This window comes from Borostomias antarcticus (genome assembly GCF_949987555.1).
Source record: "Borostomias antarcticus genome assembly, chromosome: 2".
NCBI lineage: Eukaryota > Metazoa > Chordata > Actinopteri > Stomiiformes > Stomiidae > Borostomias > Borostomias antarcticus.
In genome coordinates, this window is record NC_140235.1 from 7,614,577 (window position 1) to 7,637,076 (window position 22,500).

At 46.6% G+C, this 22,500-nt stretch overlaps 1 protein-coding gene across 1 annotated transcript in view; it reads left to right on the forward strand.

The window, feature by feature from the left end:
- The window catches only part of hdac4 (histone deacetylase 4), a 165,195-nt gene that overhangs the window by 43,370 nt on the left and 99,325 nt on the right, over positions 1–22,500 (forward strand). Inside the window, exon 2 of the mRNA XM_084456089.1 lies at positions 6,545–6,613. Coding sequence (XP_084312215.1) covers positions 6,545–6,613 — 69 coding nt within the window. The remainder of the gene's footprint in view (positions 1–6,544; positions 6,614–22,500) is intronic.

Below are 22,500 nucleotides of genomic sequence, written 5' to 3' on the forward strand. Positions count from 1 at the left end.
ATCACCTCATATTTCAGAATATCTTCAAGACTGGATTACTGTAGATAGCTTTACTCAACTTTTAGAAGATTATAACTTGGAGAAAATAGATTTTTTCAGATACCTGCAGCTAAGATATCACTTTGAGGGGAATATTAAGACTGCTGGAGAGAGGGGGGTGGGCCTGGTTAATATATTAATCGATGCATATATAGGTAATGCTAGCAGGAAACAGGTCTTCAGGCTTTACTCAGCTTTACAACAGGAAAGGGGTCTCTCCACAATGTATGTTAAATTGAGATGGGAGAAGGAAGCCAATATAGAGTTGACTGAAGATGATTGGTTAAATATATGTAGAACATTGTCCACCAGCTCTAGCTCGGACCTGTGGAGAGAGTTTGTTTGGAAAAACATTTTAAGATTTTTCATAACCCCACAAATTAAAAAATCACAAAGTAACAACCCTGAACAAGGTCAGTGTTGGAGGCTGTGTGGTGAAATGTCTGCTGGTCATTTTCACATATTTTGGCGATGCCCTGTGATTTCTTCTTATTGGGAGGATGTGGTGACAGAGATGAGATCAATAACCAAATTACAGCTTGATTTTAATGTCAGTGTTATATGCCTAGGGAATGTGCCTACGGAACTGAGTGGACGGGACAGATATTTGTTACAAATACTACTTGCTGGTACCAAAAAAGCAATAACCAGGAAATGGCTTTGTAAGGAACCCCCAACTGTCCTTGAATGGATAGGAATAGTCCAGGAAATTTATAGTATGGAATGTTTGACCTTTTCTCTTAGAAACACCACCAGTAAGTGTGAAAAGTATTGGAAGAACTGGAAAACCTACATGAGTCTGGTGTGACATGCTTTGTGTTTTAAATTCTCATTACTAGATTTTTTTTTTCTTCTCTGCTCTGAGATGTATTATCTCCTTTGATTTATGTATATTGGAATGGACTTTGAGTTGGGATGAAGTGGCCTGTTACTATTCCCCTCTTAAGGGACTTTGCTCCGATGTAACAATCTCCGAGGATACACCCAAAGATCTTAATATCAGTGTGATTCTGTCCTTGTATTTCTGTACTGTAGCTCATAAATCACCTGTTTGATAGGCTTTCGGGCGAGTTAGTGTAATAAGAGATTTGAACAGATCTTTACATGCAATTTTGCGTGTAATCATCGTTTTCCCCCATTCGTAAATGTAGCCATGAACAAACGCTGCAGTGTATCCAGGCCTGCGTCTCTTTGCATGTCTCTCTTTTACTTGCGTGTGTCTCTTTCACTATAATGTGTGTGGCGGTGGTTCGTTTCGGTGGCAGATACAAGTTTTTCCTCTTCAAAGGCTGCTCTCTGCGCTGTAAACATGTTGTGATGAGCCTCTTCACGGGTCACTGGTCCACATCTTACGGCTGGAGGAGGCTATTTTTACTTCTTTGTCTCGCCCCCTCTCTTTCACCTCTCCCTCTCTCTTTCATTCTCTCTGTTCTCTCTCTTTTAGTCTCCCTCTCCTCTCTCTCTCCGACCCCCTTCCCCCCCGATCATTTTCTCTCTCCCTCTCTATCCTGCTCTCTCTCTCCAACTCTCTAACACTAAACTCTCTAAATGCCCTGTTCCTTTGTCCTCTGCTGTATGGTGTGAGCTTGCAGGCTAGCCGCCCTTGATCAAAAGACTGACTCTGGACAAGACTTGCCCTGTTTGCCTCACTCTGCCCTTTGGCTCTGTTGTACACACAAACACACACACACACACACACACACACACACACACGCACACAAACACACACCTTAACATCTCCAGTGCTTGCATCACCTGCACTCTACCTTTCCTCTCTATTGTTAGCTACCTTCCATAATTTTTCACTCTTGTATGTACAGTATATTGTATGTATATATTTACTCTTGTGTGTATATTGCATGTATATATTTACTCTTGTATGCATATTGTTTGTATATATTTACTCTTGTGTGTATATTGCATGTATATATTTACTATTGTATGCATATTGTTTGTATATATTTACTCTTGTATGTATATTGTATGTATATATTCACTCTTGTATGTATATTGTATGTATATATTCACTCTTGTATGTATATTGTATGTTTATATTTACTCTTGTGTGTATATTGCATGTATATATTTACTCTTGTATGCATATTGTTTGTATATATTTACTCTTGATTGTATATTGTATGTATATATTCACTCTTGTATGTACAGTATATTGTATGCATATATTCACTCTTGTATGTATATTATATTGTATGCATATATTCACTCTTGTATGTATATTGTATGCATATATTTACTGTACTCTTGTATGTATATTGTATGCATATATTTACTGTACTCTTGTATGTATATTGTATGTATATATTTACTCTTGTATGTAGCTCTGTCCTTTACTCTTTACTCGTTTACTCTTGGTCTATTCTGTACTTTTTCTGTTCTTCTTGCTGCTGTAATGCCCAAATTCCCCCCATGGGGATTATTAAAGCATATCTTATCTTAGTATTTTATTTTCTCTTAATCTTTCCTCAATCATTTTGTCAAACGTAGGCTAACATGCCTCTCACCAACCTTCAGCGATTGGTTGTCACAAACTCTCAGGTGTATTATAACGCCCAGAGATCCAGTTGGATTACAGTTGAGACTCTTTGTGTGGTGTGTGTGTGTGCAAGTGTGCATATGTGTGTAACTGTGTATATGTGTGTAAGTGTGTATATATGTGTATATGTGTGTAAGTGTAAGTGTGTTTGCTGTAGTGAGACAGACGGCCCAGTCTTCCTCTGGCCCATCAGGCTCTGGTGTCATCTTTCTGCCATCTGCCACTTGCTACCCCACACGCATTCACACACACGCACACACAAACACACACGCACGTGAAACACATGTACACATGAACGCGCACGCACGCACGCACGCACACACACACACACACACACACACACACACACACGCACACGCACTCTACAACTCTACTGCCCAAATGTAAGCAGTGCCTCAGTATGGATGGGCTATCTGTGTAGAACCAGCACAACTGGAACCACGTGTGCGTTGAGACACACGTTTTTGCAGTCATAAGCGTTAAGTTTCACCAAGCAAGGATTTTGAGGATCAAGAGTTTATCCATTGTGTGTGTGTGTATGAATGTGTGTGTTTCATGTGTGTATGTGTGTTTCATGTGTGTGTGTGTGTATGTATGTGTGTGTGTGTGTGTGTGTGTGTGTGTGTGTGTGTGTGTGTGTGTGTGTGTTATCTGGTGTCCCCTGGTGTAGGGTGGTGTTTAGTGATGTGTGTATGTGTGTGTGTGTGTCCCCTAGTGTAGGGTGGCGTTTAGTGATGTATGTGTGTCCCTGGTGAAGGGTGGTGTTTAGTGATGTGTGTGTGTGTGTCCCTGGTTTAGGGTGGTGTTTAGTGATATGTGTGTGTAGTGATGTGTGTGTGTGTGTGTGTGTATATATGTGTATGTGTGTATGTATGTGTGTGTGTGTGTGTGCGTGTGTAGTGATGTGTGTGTGTAGGGTGGTGTGTGTCTGTGTGTGTGTGTGTGTGTGTGTGTGTGTGTGTGTGTGTAGTGATGTGTGGTGCAGTGCTGAGCCTCCTCCTCTCAGCTCTCTTGGCTAATTAAAATGCCGTTATGGAGGAGGAGTCATCAGGGCCCGTCTGCTCCACCAGGGAGTCCAAAAATAGCCCTGCCAGCCTCTCACACACACACACACACACACACACACACACACACACACACACACACACACACACACACACACACACACACACACACACACACACACGTGTGTTATAGCCCGCTCCAAACATTCGGATCTTTCCTTATTTTAAGTTTCATTCCTCGACTGCATCTTTAGTTTTGTGTAGTATAATTAGTTTGTATAATTAGTTTTGTATAATTAGTGTTGTGTATTATCTCAGAGTTTTTCTTTATTTTTGGATTTCAGACTCGTCATGTGTGTTAATATTCATCCAGAGAGTGTTCTGCGTGTGTGTGTGTGTGTGTGTGTGTGTGCTGCATGGGTTCTTGATGTGTGCAGGTATTGAGAGAGAGGGAGTGTGTGTGTGTGTGTGTGTGTGATGAATGTTTAATTCCCTCCCACCTCTCCCGCCCTCCATCATGTATTAATCATGACCACAGTCTGGATGGGCTCAAAATAGCGTCGTGCAACCCAGAAAAACAAAGCAGAGCGTGTGTGTGTGTGTGTGTGTGTGTGTGTGTGTGTGTGTGTGTGCGCGTGTGTGCGTGTGTGTGCGCGCGTGTGTGTGTGTGTGTGTGTCATGTGCTGGCGCTCGCTCACGCGTGACTGGTGCACATGGGTCCCCCTCCCCAGGTCTCCTCCTCCTCTCCTTGCTCTCCTCCTCCTCTCCTCTCCTACACCTCCTCCTCCTCTCCTTCCTCTCCTACACCTCCTCGTCCTCTCCTTCCTCTCCTACACCTCCTCCTCCTCTCCTACACCTCCTCCTCTCCTTCCTCTCCTACACCTCCTCCTCCTCTCCTTCCTCTCCTACACCTCCTCCTCCTCTCCTACACCTCCTCCTCCTCTCCTTCCTCTCCTACACCTCCTCCTCCTCTCCTTCCTCTCCTACACCTCCTCCTCTTCTCCTTCCTCTCCTACACCTCCTCCTCCTCTCCTTCCCCTCCTACACCTCCTCGTTCCTCTCCTACACCTCCTCCTCCTCTCCTACACCTCCTCCTCTCCTACACCTCCTACACCTCCTCCTTCCTCTCCTACACCTCCTCCTCCTCTCCTACACCTCCTCCTCCTCTCCTTCCTCTCCTACACCTCCTCATTCCCCTCTTACACCTCCTCCTCCTCTCCTACACCTCCTCCTCCTCTCCTACACCTCCTCCTCCACTCCTTCCTCTCCTACACCTCCTCCTTCCCCTCCTACACCTCCTCCTCCTCTCCTTCCTCTCATACACCTCCTCCTTCCCCTCCTACACCTCCTCTCCTTCCTCTCCTACACCTCCTCCTTCCCCTCCTACACCTCCTCCTCCTCTCCTACACCTCCTCCTCCACTCCTCCCTCTCCTACACCTCCTCCTCCTCTCCTACACCTCCTCCTCCACTCCTTCCTCTCCTACACCTCCTCCTTCCCCTCCTACACCTCCTCCTCCCCCTCCTACACCTCCTCCTCCTCTCCTTCCCCTCCTACACCTCCTCCTCCTCTCCTACACCTCCTCTCCTTCCTCTCCTACACCTCCTCCTCCACTCCTCCCCCTCCTACACCTCCTCCTTCTTCCTCTCCTCTCCCTCCTCCTCCTCTCCTTCCTGTCCCTCCTCCTCCCCTCCTCCCCCTCCTACACCTCCTCCTCCTCTCCCTTCTCCTCCTTTCCTTCCCCTCCTACACCACCTCCTCCCCTCCTACACCTCCTCCTCCACTCCTTCCCCTCCTCCTCTCCTCCTCCCCTCCCCATGTGTCTCCCAGGAGGGCAGTACTATGGATGTATGGAGCCGGCTGAGTCCCAATACAATCAATACCCTCCTCTCCTAGGATCACTCCCATCCTTCACACTCACTCACTCCCAACCTCACTCTGCCACGGCGTGCGGATGGCTGTGCTCATCTCTGACGAAAGGCTACGTTATCAGTCGGTTGCTCCTCAGCCGAGTAGCCTAAATATAGTCCCTGTGTGTGTATCTGCAGTCACACACTCCGTCGTAAGCACCTGTGGGAAGAAAGCTCCCAGAGTGCTGTTGTGCAGATCTGGGCCTCCCTTGACGTCCTGCCCCCTGCTGCTGCGGTTGCCAGGTTTTGAGAGACGAGTCGAGACTGGAAACGTCAGCTGGCATAAGAACTAGAGGAGAGAGATAGAGACAGAGAGAGAGAGAGAGAGAGAGAGAGAGAGTGTCTGTTTGTGTGTGTGTGTGTGTGTGTTTGTGTGTGTGTGTGTGTGTGTGTGTGCGTGTGCATGCGTGCGCACGCGTGTGTGTGTGTGTGCGCGTGTGTGTATGTGTGTGTGTGCGGGCCACCTCTCTCCCCCACTCGTCTATTTATAGCCATGTCCTCCCTGAATTGAGCTACTGCAAAAGCCTTTTCATGTTCCCTCTATAATTATCATTGTGTGTGTGTGTGTGTGTGTGCGCGTGTGTGTGTGTGTGTGTGTGCGCGCACACGCACGCAGTGAGCCTATGTTTGTTTAAGCGACGGTAGCACATGCGATGTGTCTTGCCTGTGCTCAATCCACACGATTATTTTTACATGCCTCTCTCTTCCTCTCTCTCTCTCTCTCTCTCTCTCTCTCTCTCTCTCTCGCTGTCCTCACTCCCCCCCTCCATGGCACACAGTGAACCAATCACATTTAAGTCAACAGTGAACAGCAGCCCCAACTGTGGCTGGTACCACATGACTGTCAGAAGCATCCTCTCCCTCTCTCTCAACTGGTCTCCTTCTCCTCCTTCTTCTTCCTCCCTGGCATCCCCCCTCTGCTTGCTCCCTGGGAGATGTAGTCATTTTTAGGCAGTCGCTAGTTTTTGTACGCGCTCCTCTTTTCTCCCCCCATGCTGCGGACCATCTTTGAAACGGAGTCCTCTCTGTCTCCTGCAGGCGGACTGGGCTTCAAGGAGCAGCCCTTGGAACTTTTGAAGCCATCTGGACTCAGCCACATTCAATCTGGTAGGAGCGTGACCTCTCTCTATCTATCTCCCTAGGTTTCTGTGTGTGTGTGTGTGTGTGTGTGTGTGTGTGTGTGTGTGTGTGTGTGTGTGTGTGTGTGTGTGTGTGTGTGTGTGTGTCCCTGCTGGCCTGGCTAACGGCTAGCAACACGGCTAGAATGGTTGAGTGATCAACATGTCGGCGCGCACACACACACACACACACACACATTTCAAAATGGCAACATTGGCTGCATGCTGAGAGATGTAGTGTGTATTGATATTCTGTTGATGGGATCTGAGCCTTGGTGAGCTGAAGCGAGGACAGTGAACTGTAGTGTCTGTTGTGGAACAAGCTGACATACAGTTTGACCTCAAAGTAGCAAAGTATAGTATATCTTTATCTCAATATTTATTCATTTCAGAACGCACACACTCGCGCTACATGACACTGTGGGCTGTGGTTGGACTCACTGGGTTAGTTTAGTGTCCGTGTGGTTTTCTCCCTCCACCATTTTAAAATGAAAAGACGGCCACTGTGGTTACTTGTACAGTATGTGAGTATGTTTTTATGTCACTGGACTGGCACTGACCTCAGCTCATCAAACATGTCAGTTTTTAAAGTGCTATTTAGTTTGTTGATTCAGATAATGTAGGTTGGAGTTTGCTGGAAGACTGCAACTAGTGGTCTGGTTGGTCAGCGAGTGCTGTTGAGTATCTGGACCTACTGGTGATTGGTTTTATGCGGTCACTCATTTGGCTATTGGGATTGAGGTGTGCATAGTTCTCGTTACCTGATTGGTGTTATATTTCCGGCTCTCCGTTTCTCTCGTCCTGTTAAAGGAGAATGCTCGTTTTTGACAACCTGGACCTTATTTACGGCATATTATAAGACGTTTCACTCACCGAGATAACTTTGGTGTAATTCGGAGGCCTGTAGAAGAAATTTAAAATCCTGCGCGAGCCAAGTATATCCATGTAATGGCGGCGGACGGGGCACTGAGAATGCAGCTTCTAAAAAATCTATTTTCTGCCGCGAAATGGTTGTTTTCATCAATCTGTGTTTATGAATCGCTAGTTGTGCTTACATAGAGCATAGGCCTGTTGTGGTTTTTCACATGCCTCTGTAATATGATCTTTAGAAACGTCTTTAGAAACTAAATAGCTTCCCCACTTGCTCCAGCACGCATGCGCACAGCACGCAAGCGTTGCTCCAGCACGCTGTGCGCATGCGTGCTGGAGCAAGTGAGGAAGCTATTTCGTTTCTAAAGACGTTTCTAAAGATCATATTACAGAGGCATGTGAAAAACCACAACAGGCCTGTCTGTTTGTTTCTCCCCATCTTACCTTCTTCTCAGTTTTCTTTTCATGTGCTTGAGGTCAAAAAGAACACTATTATTTCTTGGTTTTGTCCCAGTGGAGAGGTCACAGTAAAAGCAAAGTAGCAAGAGAACATCCACTCAGTGGAGTGTAGCTCCTCATTCAATTCATCCATGTATTGATTTACGATGGTGATCAAATACACACACACACACACACACACACACACACACATACAGTACGCGCGCCCTATCTTTCTATGTATGTGTGAACAGACATGTTGTGTCACTCAAGCCGTTCTACACTCATGGTTAACAGGAACATGGGAAGCTCACACAGCGCTAGCGCGCTAATGACAGGCCAGCGACACGCCACCATGTCATAGGGAAGGACCACACCACCATGTCATAGGGAAGGACGAGATCATCCCGAGGGGAAAACAACTGCCTGAGATGAGGAGGAAAACAACGAGCTGTGGTCTATTAACAGTGGCTTGCGGTGTGTACATACACACACACACACACACACACACACACCCTTTACCTCACGCTTACCTCACTGTCCTCCACTGTGAAATGATTGAATGGGTGAAATTGCAGTATGCCGAACCTTTGCTTTCCCGTCTGTAGCTACTGTAAGTCAAATATCTGATTACAGGAAGGAAGGCTGGATGGACAGATAGACTGAGGGAATGAACGACAGCATGAAGGAAGGAAGGAAAAAACTGAGGTCTGACAAGATAGGAAGGAAGATAGGAAAGAAGGATGAATAGGAAGGAAGCATGCAATCCCATTCCTCCTTCCTCTCTCTCTTTATCACGTGACACGAGGTCAGGAAAGAACAAATGGGATATGGAGATGAGGAGCATCGTGCTACTTGTGTTATACGCCCACGCTACCTAGCTCAAACACAAGTGCTCCCTCTCTCTTCCTCTCTCTCTCTTGTTCTCTCTCTCTCTCTTTCTCTCTCTCTCTCTTGTTCTCTCTCTCTCGTGTTCTCTCTCTCTCTCGTTCTCTCTCTCTCTTGTTCTCTCTGTCTTGTTCTCTCTCTCCTGTTCTCTCTCTCTCTCTCTCGCTTGTTCTCTCTCTCTCTTGTTCTCTCTCTCTGTTTCTCTCTCTCTTGTTCTCTCTCTCTCTTTCTCTCTCTCTCTCTCTTGTTCTCTCTCTCACACTCTCTTGTTCTCTTTCTCTCTCGTACTTAATAACAGATTCTGTCTAGCAAAGCTTCTGTTGAATGTAACTCTATACATTATTACAAAGCTGCAACATCAGATGTTGAGCATCTGAACACTCAGACCAGCTGCAGAAGCCCAATTACAATCAAATCAAATCAAACTATATTTATATAGCGCATTTCATACACAGAGGCAACACAATGCGCTTTCAATGCCTGTGCACATCATTTTAATGAATCCTAATGAATGCGTCCATAATATGGGGTGCTGTGATATATTAGTAGTTGTGAAACAGGAATATGGCAGGAGTGGGAGGGATGGATGGGCGTAGAACCCTCTTGTCTTTGGAGAACTTTGTTTTTCACCTTGAAACTCGCAACATTTTTTGGAGCTAGAACGCAATGTGACTGTTTGGTTGCAACTTGCAAAACCTAACCATTCCACTTTCATGTCTAAACCTAACCTAATCATTCTGCTTTCATGCTCAAAGGTTTCACACAAACATGTCTACAAAAGTAACAACGTAGATTGAACAACGTAGACTCCTCATCTAATTTTCCCAACTGTATAACTTTTCCCCCCCTGTTCTCAACTGGAATTGGGGGCCAATAGTCCTGATGGTGGCGCTACAGCCACCGTCTAAAGTTTAAAACTTAAAAGAATTATAACAAATCAGCCGTATGTGCTATCACTTTGCAACCACCACCAACATGTAGGCCCAAGTGAGCAGAAACGTCTATATGATTTGAGCTGCCATGAATTAATAAGTCCATCACTGTTTTTCTCAAAAACTATCTATAAACCTATCAAACCCTACTCCGCCCACATTTTTTGGTCAATTGACACCTCAAATGCTACACTGACCTCTTCAGACTGTCCTCCAAAAACCATCTTCACAAATTTTTTAAATATAAAAAATTGAGCCCACAGCACATCAAAATGTTTTACTGTCAACAGTACTGTACGCAGCTACTGCAAATACTCACTCAATAAATCTCCAATGTTCATGAAAAGAATGACAACATTTTTATGACATTGTACATGTAGTGTGACATTTTTCAGAATTTTATCTCAAAAATTGAAAGGTTTATAGTATTTTGAAGTCTGTCCTCTTTTTGTGCCCTCAAACTACTGCTGTGCATACAGGACAAAATACACTACCCACAATCCTATATTGCAACAGCAATGTCTCCACCAATCAGATATGTTATTTATTTTAGGCATCCCCGCCCCAATAGCGGATCCTAGGACTACAACTGGCTAAATTGACTCTGATTGAGAGGACACCTGTGCCACTGATTTGTTTGATTGGGTTCCACCTGTCTTGTTAGTCTGTGTATATATGTAGCTCCCCTCTTGTTCTTTGCCTGTTCATTATTTTCTGTAGCTGTGCGTTGTCCCTGTGTCATCTTGTTGGTTTGTAAGCTTTGTCTTTTGTTCTCCACTTGTTGAATGTGTACCTTAGTTTTAGTATTCACCCCTTGTGGTGCCTTTAACAAACATTTTGTGGAAACTGATGAAACCTCCATGTTAATACACCTGGGACATTTACATACAACCCTTGATTGCTTGTCAGTGTGAAACCATCTACAGTATGGCTTCTCACATGACAGGTAGCTCAACAAGAGTTCAAGCCCAGGGGGATGCAGAATAAAAATGCTAATGCATACTCGGCATTGTGCTGTGACATGATTTTTAAAGATACTTTTAATTAAAGGTTTACATTATAGTCTGGGCAAAAACATGAGCACACCCTCAGGTATTTGTCATTGTCTCCTTGTCATCTTCTTGGGGAAGACCACAAATCCACACAAGACAGCTGCTGTCTGCCTCAGCCCTCTTCTCCCAGGCTTCTTCTGGCCTGGGGTTTCCAGTTTTGGGTGAGGGGACGAGGCTGATTGCTCTGAGACGGGTATGGAGCCCAGGTACAGTCATTCAACTCTCTAACCCACAACCTGTGGGGTTCTGGGAACTGCAGTCCCACAGCTAGCGACTACTTTGGGTTGTGAGGGCCCCAGGTTGCCACAGCATTCTATCAAAATCCAATCATGTTTTCATGTAAAAAAAGTGTGCTCATGTACAGTAGTTGGACTGAACAAAAGGCAACATATGACACCTACCCTCAATCTTCAACTTTCAGCAACACAACTAAGATTCATTATTTGGCTAGTTAGCAACAACGTGGCATGTCTTTGGCTGTTCGCATTACATTAGTCATTTAACTGACACTTATTCAAAGTTACTTACAATAATTACATTTCACATAGGAAGTTAATGTACTACTATTCACGAGAACTCACAAGTGCATCTCCTTTCTAAACAAGTTACTTATGGTATAAGCTAGTGCTTAAGGTAAAGTGCAAAAGTAAATAAAAACAATAGGAGCTTAAGAGAACAATCCTGGTAGTACAGGTACTTATTAAAGGGGTGAGTTTTGTGGTGAAATACGAGCAGTCCTGATGTCGGTGGGCAGTTCACTGTGTGGCCAGGACAGAAAAGAGCTGTGACCATGTCACAACCTCAAACCATCTAACTGTAGCACTTAACAGGAAAACATATGCCTGCACCAGTTTGTGCCTATTTGTGTTCACCTACACCCTCATATTTATCATTTGTGTCCATCTTCTTTCATCGCCTGGCCCCGACCCATCATTTCTCATTAGTGTTCCATGAATGCACATGTGTACCAATGTCCGTTTGATTCATGGCCGTTTATAGGAATCCTCCATCCCCATCACTAACGGCAACCATGTCACCAAAGAAAAACATGAATAGTATATAGTACTATACTAGTTTCTGCAGGAGCCTGAAAGCAATGCTGCAGAAAATAAAAGATATATAAGTTATAGAAATAATCGTTCGTCTTTGGTGACTGTGTTGGAATACTTTATGTACTGGATTTGATTTGGAACTGTGAGCTCCTACTGTACATAAATAGCATGACTATGGGTGTTCTCTTTTGAACACATACCACCAGGAAGTGTGAAGATTTGACAACACCACACCCATCCCTGAACACGCGTGTTAAGTACTTGTGTGACCAGACAGGTGGAGGTCCATATGGAGTCAGTTAGTGTGTGGTGCTGGCAGTGGAAGGTCACGGGTTCCCGCGAGTCCGGAACCATCCGCTGTCACTCTGCCCCTGCCTGGAAAATGTTCAATTGGACATTCCCATGAGTGTTGATGTCTTTGCCACTGTTCAGAAACTTTTCAGTGTGTGTGTGCATGAGTGAGTGTGCGTGTGTGTGCGCGTGTGTGTGGATGAGTCTCGGGATGAGGGAAATGACATGCCCAGAGATGGAGGCAGTGTTGCGTTGAGAGGGAAGGAGTGTGAACAGGATGAAGGACAGATTTGTGAGCAGATCAGCCAACTGATGTGACTGGTTTACGGGGGCAGTGAGTGAGATGCTATGAACATCACATTAGTATTGGCCAGGCCTGCCCACACGGACAGATCCCCTCTCTCAGAAGTGTGTGTGTACGTGTGTTAGGGTGCATTCAGACCTACCTACTGCTTGCTCGATCGTCTCGTTGAGAGAGGTCAGGGAAGAATCTTTACAGCTCACTTGTCTGGCCCCTGGGTGAAATTGTTTTTTTTGCTTCCCTCTGGAATATGTAGGGGTGGGACCTATGCAATGGGACAGTGGGGCGATTCATTTGCAGTGAGAACGCACTTTACCCACAAACCAATACAACTCATTGTCTTACCCTGCACTGTCGCACACATTACCGTATAAGCAAAACTGTGCGGTGTTGCAACCGTGCTAACAAATGTCTGGCCGTATAAACACAAGGTAGAACACATCTTTGATAAACGATCACAAGATGAGTCGCAGTGGTGGATCAGTCCTGATCCTATGCAACAGCACATGGTTCTCTAGCCGTAGTCGTGATGCTTGCTCAAAGTGGATACAGTATGTTGTCCAGTGTTTACAGTATGTGAGAGTGTTTGAAATACACTGCTCAAAAAAATTAAGGCAACACTTAATCATCACAGTACAACACCAAGTCAATTCAGCTTCTAGGATATTGATCTGTCCATCTAGGAAGTGTAAATGATTGTAAATCAATTTCACCTGCTTTGGTGCAAATGAAAGCAGCAACAGGTGGACAGGAAACACAGCAAGACAGCAACAGCAAGACAACCCCCACAAAGGAAATGATTTTGCAGGTGGTGGCCACAGACCATTTCTCTCTCCTGATCCTTCCGGAGTGATCTTCCTCTAGTTTAGCGTGTTTCTACTGCCCTTGTCACTTCTGGTAGCGTGAGCTGGTACATGCAGTCCACTCCTCTCATCTGGAGTATGTAGGGGTGGGACATATGCCCACCCTCCCATTGCTCTCTGTAAAGTGTTGCTTCTGTGTATGAAATGCGCTATACAAATAAAGTTTTATTTGATTTGTTCAGGAGCTTGCTCAGACATTATCAGGAGTGCATACAGAATAGGGGTGTAACAATATATCATGCATCAATATATCACGATACAGAAACGTCACAATACGTATCATCAAGGTGAAAACAATATTGTTGTTTATTGTATGTTTATTGTATATCAGTGAACGCTGGCTACACAACGCTGGTAACAAACACATCTTTTGTCTCTAGGCTTATCCATGATATTACAACAATTAAGCTCTAAATTCACAAAGTGTAGTGGAGTAGAAATGTGGAGAAATGCACTATTGGTGTGAACAGCAGCGCTACTGCAACGCTTCACACCTGCCCTTAGTGTATCGTATTGTTATCGTCAACCCAATATCGTGAGATTAGTGTATCGTTACACCCCTAATACAGACACACTACTGAGCTACATTATGAGTTCTCCTGATAACCTGTGTGTGTGCGCGCGAGGATGTATGTGTGTGTGCGCGCGAGCGTTCGTGTGTGCGTGCATGCGTGCGCGTGTGTACGTTCGTGTGTGTGTGTGTTCGGTGTGTGTTCGGTGTGTGTGTGTGCGCACGCACGTGTGTTCGTGTGTGCGCGCGCTTGCATTAGTGTGTGTGTGTGTGTGTGTGTGTGTGCGCGCCACAGCCCGCTAAACTCGGCTCGTTCTCCCGCAGCCAAAACAGCTTTCTCCCACTCTGCACAAATTAACACCATCCAACGCACTCGCACATGGAGGAGGAGACGAGCCTGCCAGACCAGAGCTGGCTACGCTACCTCTGCCCTCTCTCCCTCCTCCTCTCTCTCCCTCCTCCTCTCTATCCCTCCTCTCTCTTCCTCCCCCTCTCTCTCCCTCCTCCTCTCTCTCCCTCCCTCCCCCTCTTTCTCCTTCCTCCTCTCTCTCCCTCCTCTTTCTCCCTTCTACTCTCTCTCCCTCCCCCTCTCTCTCTCTCCCTCCTCTCTCTCCCTCCTCCTCTCTCTCCCTCCCCCTCTCTCTCCATCCTCCTCTCTCTCCCTCCTCTCCTCCTCCTCTCATCCTCCTCTCTCTCTCCCCCTCCTCTCCTCCCCCTCCTCTCCTCCTCCTCTCTTCCTCTCCCCCTTTCCTCACACGGGGGGAGTTTGTGGGGACAGAGCTCTCTCAGACGGGGGCTGAGGGGGCTGAGGGGGGTGAGGGGGAGGGCATGGGGCGGGGTGAGGGAACGGACAGAACACAGTGAAGGGAGTGAAAGGGGAAAGAGGAGAATGAAACAAAATAAAATGAAGAGTGTAAGGATCAAGAGGAAGGAGGAGGAGGAGGAGAGTGGAGGCGGCGGAGAAGGAGAGGAGCGTGTGAGAGGAGAGAGAACGGCGGGGTGGTGGAGAGGAGAGGAGAGGAGAGGAGAGAGAACGGCGGGGAGGTGGAGAGGGAGGAGGGGAGAGGAGAGAGAACGGCGGGGAGGTGGAGAGGGAGGAGGGGAGAGGAGAGGAGAGAGAACGGCGGGGAGGTGGAGAGGGAGGAGGGGAGAGGAGAGGAGAGGGGGATACTGTAAGTGACAGCCCTGTTGGCTGGGCTCAGTCATCTCGCCGAGCTGCCTCTTTATTTAGCACACTGAATAATAGATGAGCGCTTAAGTGGCAGGCGAGGAGGCGGGGAGCGGGGGAGGAGGTGCAGGAGGAGGAGCAGGAGAGGGGGGGAGACAGAGAGGGCAATAATGAGGAGATTGGGGAGAGAAGGGTCCAAAAAGATCCGGTATTCCACAGAAGGGAGCGAGGGAAAGTGATTTGAGGCGAGATGAGAGGGAGAAGGAGTGAAGGCAGAGGAAGTAGCGCGCTGTGTAAATACAGCCTGGCTCATTAGCATTTCAGAACTCGGGCGCAGGAATCAGGAGAGGTTGTGTGTGTGCGTGTGTGTGTGACTGCGCACCAAATCAAGTTAATTCTCGCCCGCTCTCTGATTCTGTTTTTGTCTCGCGCTCTCTCTCTCCCTCCTCTCGCAAGTCCCCTTCCACACTTTCTCTCTCTCTCTCTCTCTCTCTCTCTCTCTCTCTCTCACTCTCTCTCTCTGTCTCTCTCACTCACTCTCTCTCTGTCTCTCACTCTCACTCTCTCCCTCCTCTCGCAAGTCCCCTTCCACACTTTCTCTCTCTCTCACTCTCTCTCTGTCTCTGTCTCTCACTCTCTCTCTCTCCCTCCTCTCGCAAGTCCCCTTCCACACTTTCTCTCTCTCTCTCTCTCTCTCTCTCTCTCTCTCTCTGTCTCTCTCACTCACTCTCTCTCTGTCTCTCACTCTCTCTCTCTCTCTCCCTCCTCTCGCAAGTCCCCTTCCACACTTTCTCTCTCTCTCTCTCTCTCTCACTCTCTCTCTGTCTCTCTCTCACTCACTCTCTCTCTGTCTCTCACTCTCTCTCCCTCCTCTCGCAAGTCCCCTTCCACACTTTCTCTCACGTCTCTCTTCTCTTCCCCAGTCACAGACTCTCCACCTCCTCCTCTTCCTCCCGCCCTCCTCTGGTGTCATTTTAAGCACATTTTGTCTTTATTTTCACACTTTTCACTCTCTCTCTCTCTCTCTCTCTCTCTCTCTGTCTCTCTCTCTCTCTCTCTCTATCTGTATCTCTCTCTCTCTCTCTCTCTCTCACTCACTCACTCTCTCTCTCTGTCTCTCTCTCTGTCTCTCACTCTCTCTCTCTCTCTCTCTCTCTGTGTCTCTCTCTCTCTCTCTCTCTGTCTCTCACTCTCTCTCTCTCTCTCTCTCTCTCTCTCTGTCTCTCTATCTCTATCTCTCTCTCAGTGCATACCATATCCATATAAACACACAGGCTAACTACTGTACCATATACTGTATATGATGCATGCTGTTAATGTAGTGAGCCGATGCTAAAACAAGAAGACACACCAGGACCATCCTTCACTGTTTCTCTCCAACACCTACATCTAATGAAGCCGTTCTAATGACATGAGGGTGTTTTTTACTTGAGGTGATAGACCTTGCATGTCTGTTCTCTCTTTAAACCCCTCGCTCACGCTCACACACATACTCGTCTGTCTCCCTCACACACGTTCACACACACTCGTCTGTCTGTCTCCCTCACACACATTCACACACACACTCGTCTCTGTCTCCCTCACACACTTTCACACACACACTCGTCTCTGTCTGTCTCCCTCACACACGTTCACACACACTCGTCTGTCTGTCTCCCTCACACAAGTGTACACACGCGCTGCCGCTCCTAAACACACCATTATGAGCCTTTAAAACCTTATTCCATCACACACACACACACACACACACACACACACACACACACACACACACACACTCTCACTCACTCAGCAGACTTCAACGTCATGCACACACTGCCACTGACCCCTCCAGTCACAAGTTCAGAAGTAGATGTCCCTTCATAGCGGGTGGACAAGCCTGGGCTCTCAAGCCCTCCGTTGGAAACACAGCAGTCCGAATGTTTTGATTTGGGGGAGTAATCATTGTGTCACGCTAGTCATTACGGCTCAGCAAGTCCATCCATCAGTTAGACCATGTGTTAGTCTCATGGTCACACTAAAGGCCAGTGATTCCATTCATGCCGAAAAAAAAGTTTGGTGGCAACATTGAACCCATTCAAAGCCTGACTGGCTCCTCCAAAGTGTTCATGGCCTTCCAGCTCTGGTTAGAAGTTCTGCTGTTGTTTGATTTTTATTGAGGAACTTAAAAGAAACAATAATTTAATTATAATATGAATTAGCGGTCCAGAGGACACACCACACAGGTCACCTTGGGCTCCACAGGAGCCGTCTGCTGCTCCAGCTATCGCCGGGCTGCTCCCACGCATGTGTGTCTGTGTGTGTGTGTGTGTGTGTGTGTGTGTGTGTGTTCTCATTGTTGTGTTTTACCTGTGTACGTCAAAGAAAAATGACATCTTACGTCCCAGTGGGCAGGAATGGAAAGTTGGTCAGCTAACTGCAGCTCAGTGACAAACCACCACAGACCACCACAGACCACACTCCACAATGACGGGCCGAATTTTTCACAATGAACGGCCACCTGCCTGCTGTACATGTGTTAGTGGAGGTGGCACTGCCACCCCCCTCCCCCTCCCTACCCCCGCCACCCCCCCGCAGGGCCCTGGTGCCAGCCTAGCAGATGGACCTGCCGGCTCCTGCCCTGTCCTCCACGTTGGCAGGGGTGCCCGCGCCGCGCCTTATGCCGGGCGGGGCGGATGGGAGCTGTGTGTGTGTGTGTGTGTGTGTGTGCAGCCAGCTGACGGGGTTTTGAGTGGCGATGGGGGGGCTGAGGCGTTGTCTGTGTCCGCTACGTACACACACGCGCACACATACACACACAAAACATAAACACACACATGCACATACGCGTACACCAATGGGTTTCAAATGGGTGTCCTTGAGCATTGGGCTTGTGGACACTTCTTTGCCTTCCATCTTTCATTTGTGTCTTGTCTTTACTCTCTCTTTCTTAGATAGTCTTGTCTTTACTCTCTCTTTCTTAGATAGTCTTGTCTTTACTCTCTCTTTCTTAGATAGGGACGTTCAATGGACAGATGTTTTCTAGACCCTTATAGGACTTGGTTGGTTTGTTTATTCCTGGAGAGACTGTCACTGTTCCTACAGACTACCACCTGTACAGACTGACGTGCATCTCGTAGTTACTAGGTTGATTGTTCAGGTGGGATGAGACCTCAGTGACCGGGATGATTGTTCAGGTGGGATGAGACCTCATAGTGACTGGGATGATTGTTCAGGTGGGATGAGACCTCATAGTGACTGGGATGATTGTTCAGGTGGGTTGAGACCTCATAGTGACTGGGATGATTGTTCAGGTGGGATGAGACCTCATAGTGACTGGGATGATTGTTCAGGAGGGATTATGGTTCAGGTGGGATGATTGTTCAGGTGGGATGAGACCTCATAGTGACCGGGATGATTGTTCAGGTGGGTTGAGACCTCATAGTGACTGGGAGGACTGTTCAGGTGGGATGAGACCTCATAGTGACCGGGATGATTGTTCATGTGGGTTGAGACCTCATAGTGACTGGGATGATTGTTCAGGAGGGATTATGGTTCAGGTGGGATGATTGTTCAGGTGGGTTGAGACCTCATAGTGACTGGGATGACTGTTCAGGTGGGATGAGACCCCATAGTGACCGGGATGATTGTTCAGGTGGATTGAGACCTCATAGTGACCGGGATGATTGTTCAGGTGGGATGAGACCTCATAGTGACTGGGATGATTGTTCATGTGGGTTGAGACCTCATAGTGACCGGGATGATTATTCAAGTGGGTTGAGACATCATAGTGACTGGGATGATTGTTCAGGTGGGAAGAGACCTCATAGTGACTGGGATGATTGTTCAGGAAGGATGATGGTTCAGGTGGGATGATTGTTCAGGTGGGATGAGACCTCATAGTGACCGGGATGATTGTTCAGGTGGGTTGAGACCTCATAGTGACTGGGATGACTGTTCAGGGGGGATGAGACTGGGATGACTGTTCAGGTGGGATGAGACCTCATAGTGACCAGGATGATTGTTCAGGTGGGTTGAGACCTCATAGTGACCGGGATGATTGTTCAGGTGGGATGAGACCTCATAGTGACTGGGATGATTGTTCAGGAGGGATGATGGTTCAGGTTGGATGACTGTTCAGGTGGGATTAGACCTCATTGTGACCGGGATGATTGTTCAGGTGGGTTGAGACCTCATAGTGACTGGGATGATTGTTCAGGTGGGTTGAGACCTCATAGTGACCGGGATGATTGTTTAGGTGGGTTGAGACCTCATAGTGACCGGGATGATGGTTCAGGTGGGATGATTGTTCAGGTGGGTTGAGAAGGGAAAGGAGGATGAGAGAAAGGGAACTGAGAGAAAGTAAGGCATGGAGTCTCTCCATCCACATTCATCCTCTCCTTCTTTCCAGTAACCCTCCACTCCCCCCATCCTCACTCTTTCATCTATCACATATATATAGTCTGTTCTTTTCCCAGCATAAGAATAAACCTTCAGTACCGATAAACTAATCAACTGATTTATGGACTGATGTCTGGTTTTGCAGCAGAGACTCACATCCCCCGTCTTCTACTCTATCTTTGGCTTGGTGAGAGAGAGAGAGAGAGAGAGAGAGAGAGAGAGAGAGAGCTTTGAAGACCCATCCCTAATACGTCCCACTAAAATCCACGTTACAGCGTGATTGAGACCTCCATCCTAGCGCTTAGCCGTGCAGAGCAGAGTGGGCTGGAGTAATGCTACGGCCATTACCCTTATGGCTAATCGATAGCCATGCCGCCCTGTAACCTGGCAGCAATGGCCGACTCCTCTTGCTTCTCTCTCAACAGTTGTTCAACCTGTTCGGACCCTTTTTCCAACCTCAGACTGTGCGCGTCTTGCGAGGTGACACCCCTCTGAAGGTTCAACTGGAATAGCAAGGACTTTGGTTGGTTTACAGTTAGATTTCCCCCACGGGGATTATTAACGCATCCATCCATCCATCCATCCATCCATCCCTCCCTCCCTCCCTCCCTCCCTCCCTCCCTCCCTCCCTCCCTCCCTCCCTCCCTCCCTCCCTCCCTCCCTCCCTCCCTCCAAATGAATTGAGGTAAGATAGAACCCTTTTCAGGCCTTACTGTTTGGAACCCAAAGGCCGTGTTCACACTAGACTTAGTTTTTATTTTTTTTTACGGCCAGCGTCTTTTTTACATGCAGCCCTGTGGGAAAAGGCAAAAGGTGGAAGCCATTTTAAAAAGCGCAGCTACCACCGCCTTTTGAGTTGAATTTTGTTTAACTTTTCAGAAAAGTGCCGTGTGATGTGATCAGGATGAGGAGAATTGGTTCGCGGGTACCGTCCCTAACTTAGTTAGCTTACCAGTGGCCCCAAAAGACTTCAAGATGGATGGCCTCCCGGTTGAGCCACTTGTGATTGCCGCTTCACACTAACGACATGAGTCACATACATTTATACTGTATGAGGTTGTGATATGTCCCGTACTGCTGTCGGCCGCGGATAACATGTACCCCCAAACGGCGCCTTGGCTGGTCAGATACACCCCCCCCCCCCCTCAAAACGCAAAAGATAATGCGAATACTAATTAATTTACCATAATTTTAGCTGATGGCTATTAATTTACAGTAGGCTAGGCGCTATATAATATTATAATACTATATAATAATATAATATTAATATAATATGAATTTAGTTGACGATTTTGATAACGTTTGAGTCAACGTTGGCTAGAAAGTAGGCTATGATTCCAGTTGTTAAGGTTATAGAACCAAAAGGCACAGAAGGCAGCCCTTAAAGAGGGTAGGGGGAGAAAAGAGGGTGTTTGAAAGACAGATGGTAGAGGGTTATAGTAACAAGGTATTATCTGAGGAAGAGAGATATTTGATCAGGGAAAGAAAGATAGAGATGTGTTTAAAGCAAGTGGTATTTGATATAGTGATAGAACTGCACACAGACATGGCCTTCTGTGCTTTACCTCAATCCAGCAGGCCTCCTCTGAACACACACACATATACACACATACGCACACACACACACACACACACACATATACACACACACACACACATACACTTATACACACACACACATACACACACACATATACACACACACACACGCACACACACACACACACACACACACACACACATATACACACATACAGATATACACACACACACACACACACACACACACTCAAGCTAAAATCTGGTAAAGGACAAGGAGCTGAGATGCAGACTTGTTTTGGTTTTCCGGCAGAGCGGGCAATGCCCTAACCTACTTTGTCTGCTGCATTATCCTGAAAGCAATGTCAAGTTGGGCTTTCAGTGTGTGTGTGTGTGTGTGTGTGTGTGTGTGTGTGTGTGGATGGTGGGGGGGAGACTCCATTTTACCAGGTTATCAATTTTGTATAGCTGTCTGGTTTGGGGTTGTGGTGGAGACATATGTCTAGAGTGTGTGACCTCTTGTGACCTCTGCTCAGGACCAAGCCCGGGTATGAGGTCACAGTATGTTGTTGGTGGCATGTTAATCTGTCTGTCTGTATAGTCACAAATTACCAGACTGAATTTCATGAAACTGTGGAGGGCCAAGGAAGACCCCATTACGTTTTTAGTGGATCTGAATCACAAACTATTCTTCTCTTTCGTTAACATTGCCAGATAGGCCAGATCGGCACATACAGTACAGGTACTTGGCTAAATAGGTCATTATGTATGTACAGACTTTGTTGTCTTGTCATGTACTGTGGAACTGTCTTGTTGGGTCTATCCGTATACTGTAATGTCCCTGTGATGTTGTGATGTGATGTCAGTAGTGTGTACTGTTTTATGTGTTGTAATGTCATGCTGCATGTCATAATGTGTATAAGTGTACTGTGTTGTAATGTAATTGTATGTGATTGTATGCAATGTCATGTATGCTATATGTTATGTGTACATATGTGTATATGTGTGTATGTATGTTATTTTATTTTAATTTTTGTGGACCCCAGGAAGATTAGTGGTTGTCCTGCAACCACTAATGGGGATCCTAATAAAACTAATAAAATTAAACTAAATGTCATGGGGGGATAAACCCTTTTTGGGGGGATAGAAAACCTTGTGCAATTTGAAGTGTGATTATCTGAGATGGTTTTCATGCATTCATCTCATGTTAAATAAACATGCTTTGTTTTATATACATGTCTAGTAATTATTTTGCTACCTTGCTCGAACCTGAGTGTTCATGTTATGGTTGATCACTTAGTCACTATGCCCCAGCCTACCACTGCAGTCAACCACGTAAACTAGCTAGGATACCCTGTTAGCTTCTAGCTAGGTAGCTATGCTGGGAGGGATTGATTTAGCTAGCTACCTACCTACCTATTTTGCTGGTATTAGGACCAGAATAATTTCATAATTAAAGCATGGCATGATGGTGAAGATCAACTGCTTTGAATTAACTAGTTATGCTCATAGCTAGTGCTAGACTAATGCTGTTGGTCCTGTCATATCTAGCTAGCTAGCTAGGTGAGATAGGCCTACATCAACTTGCGAG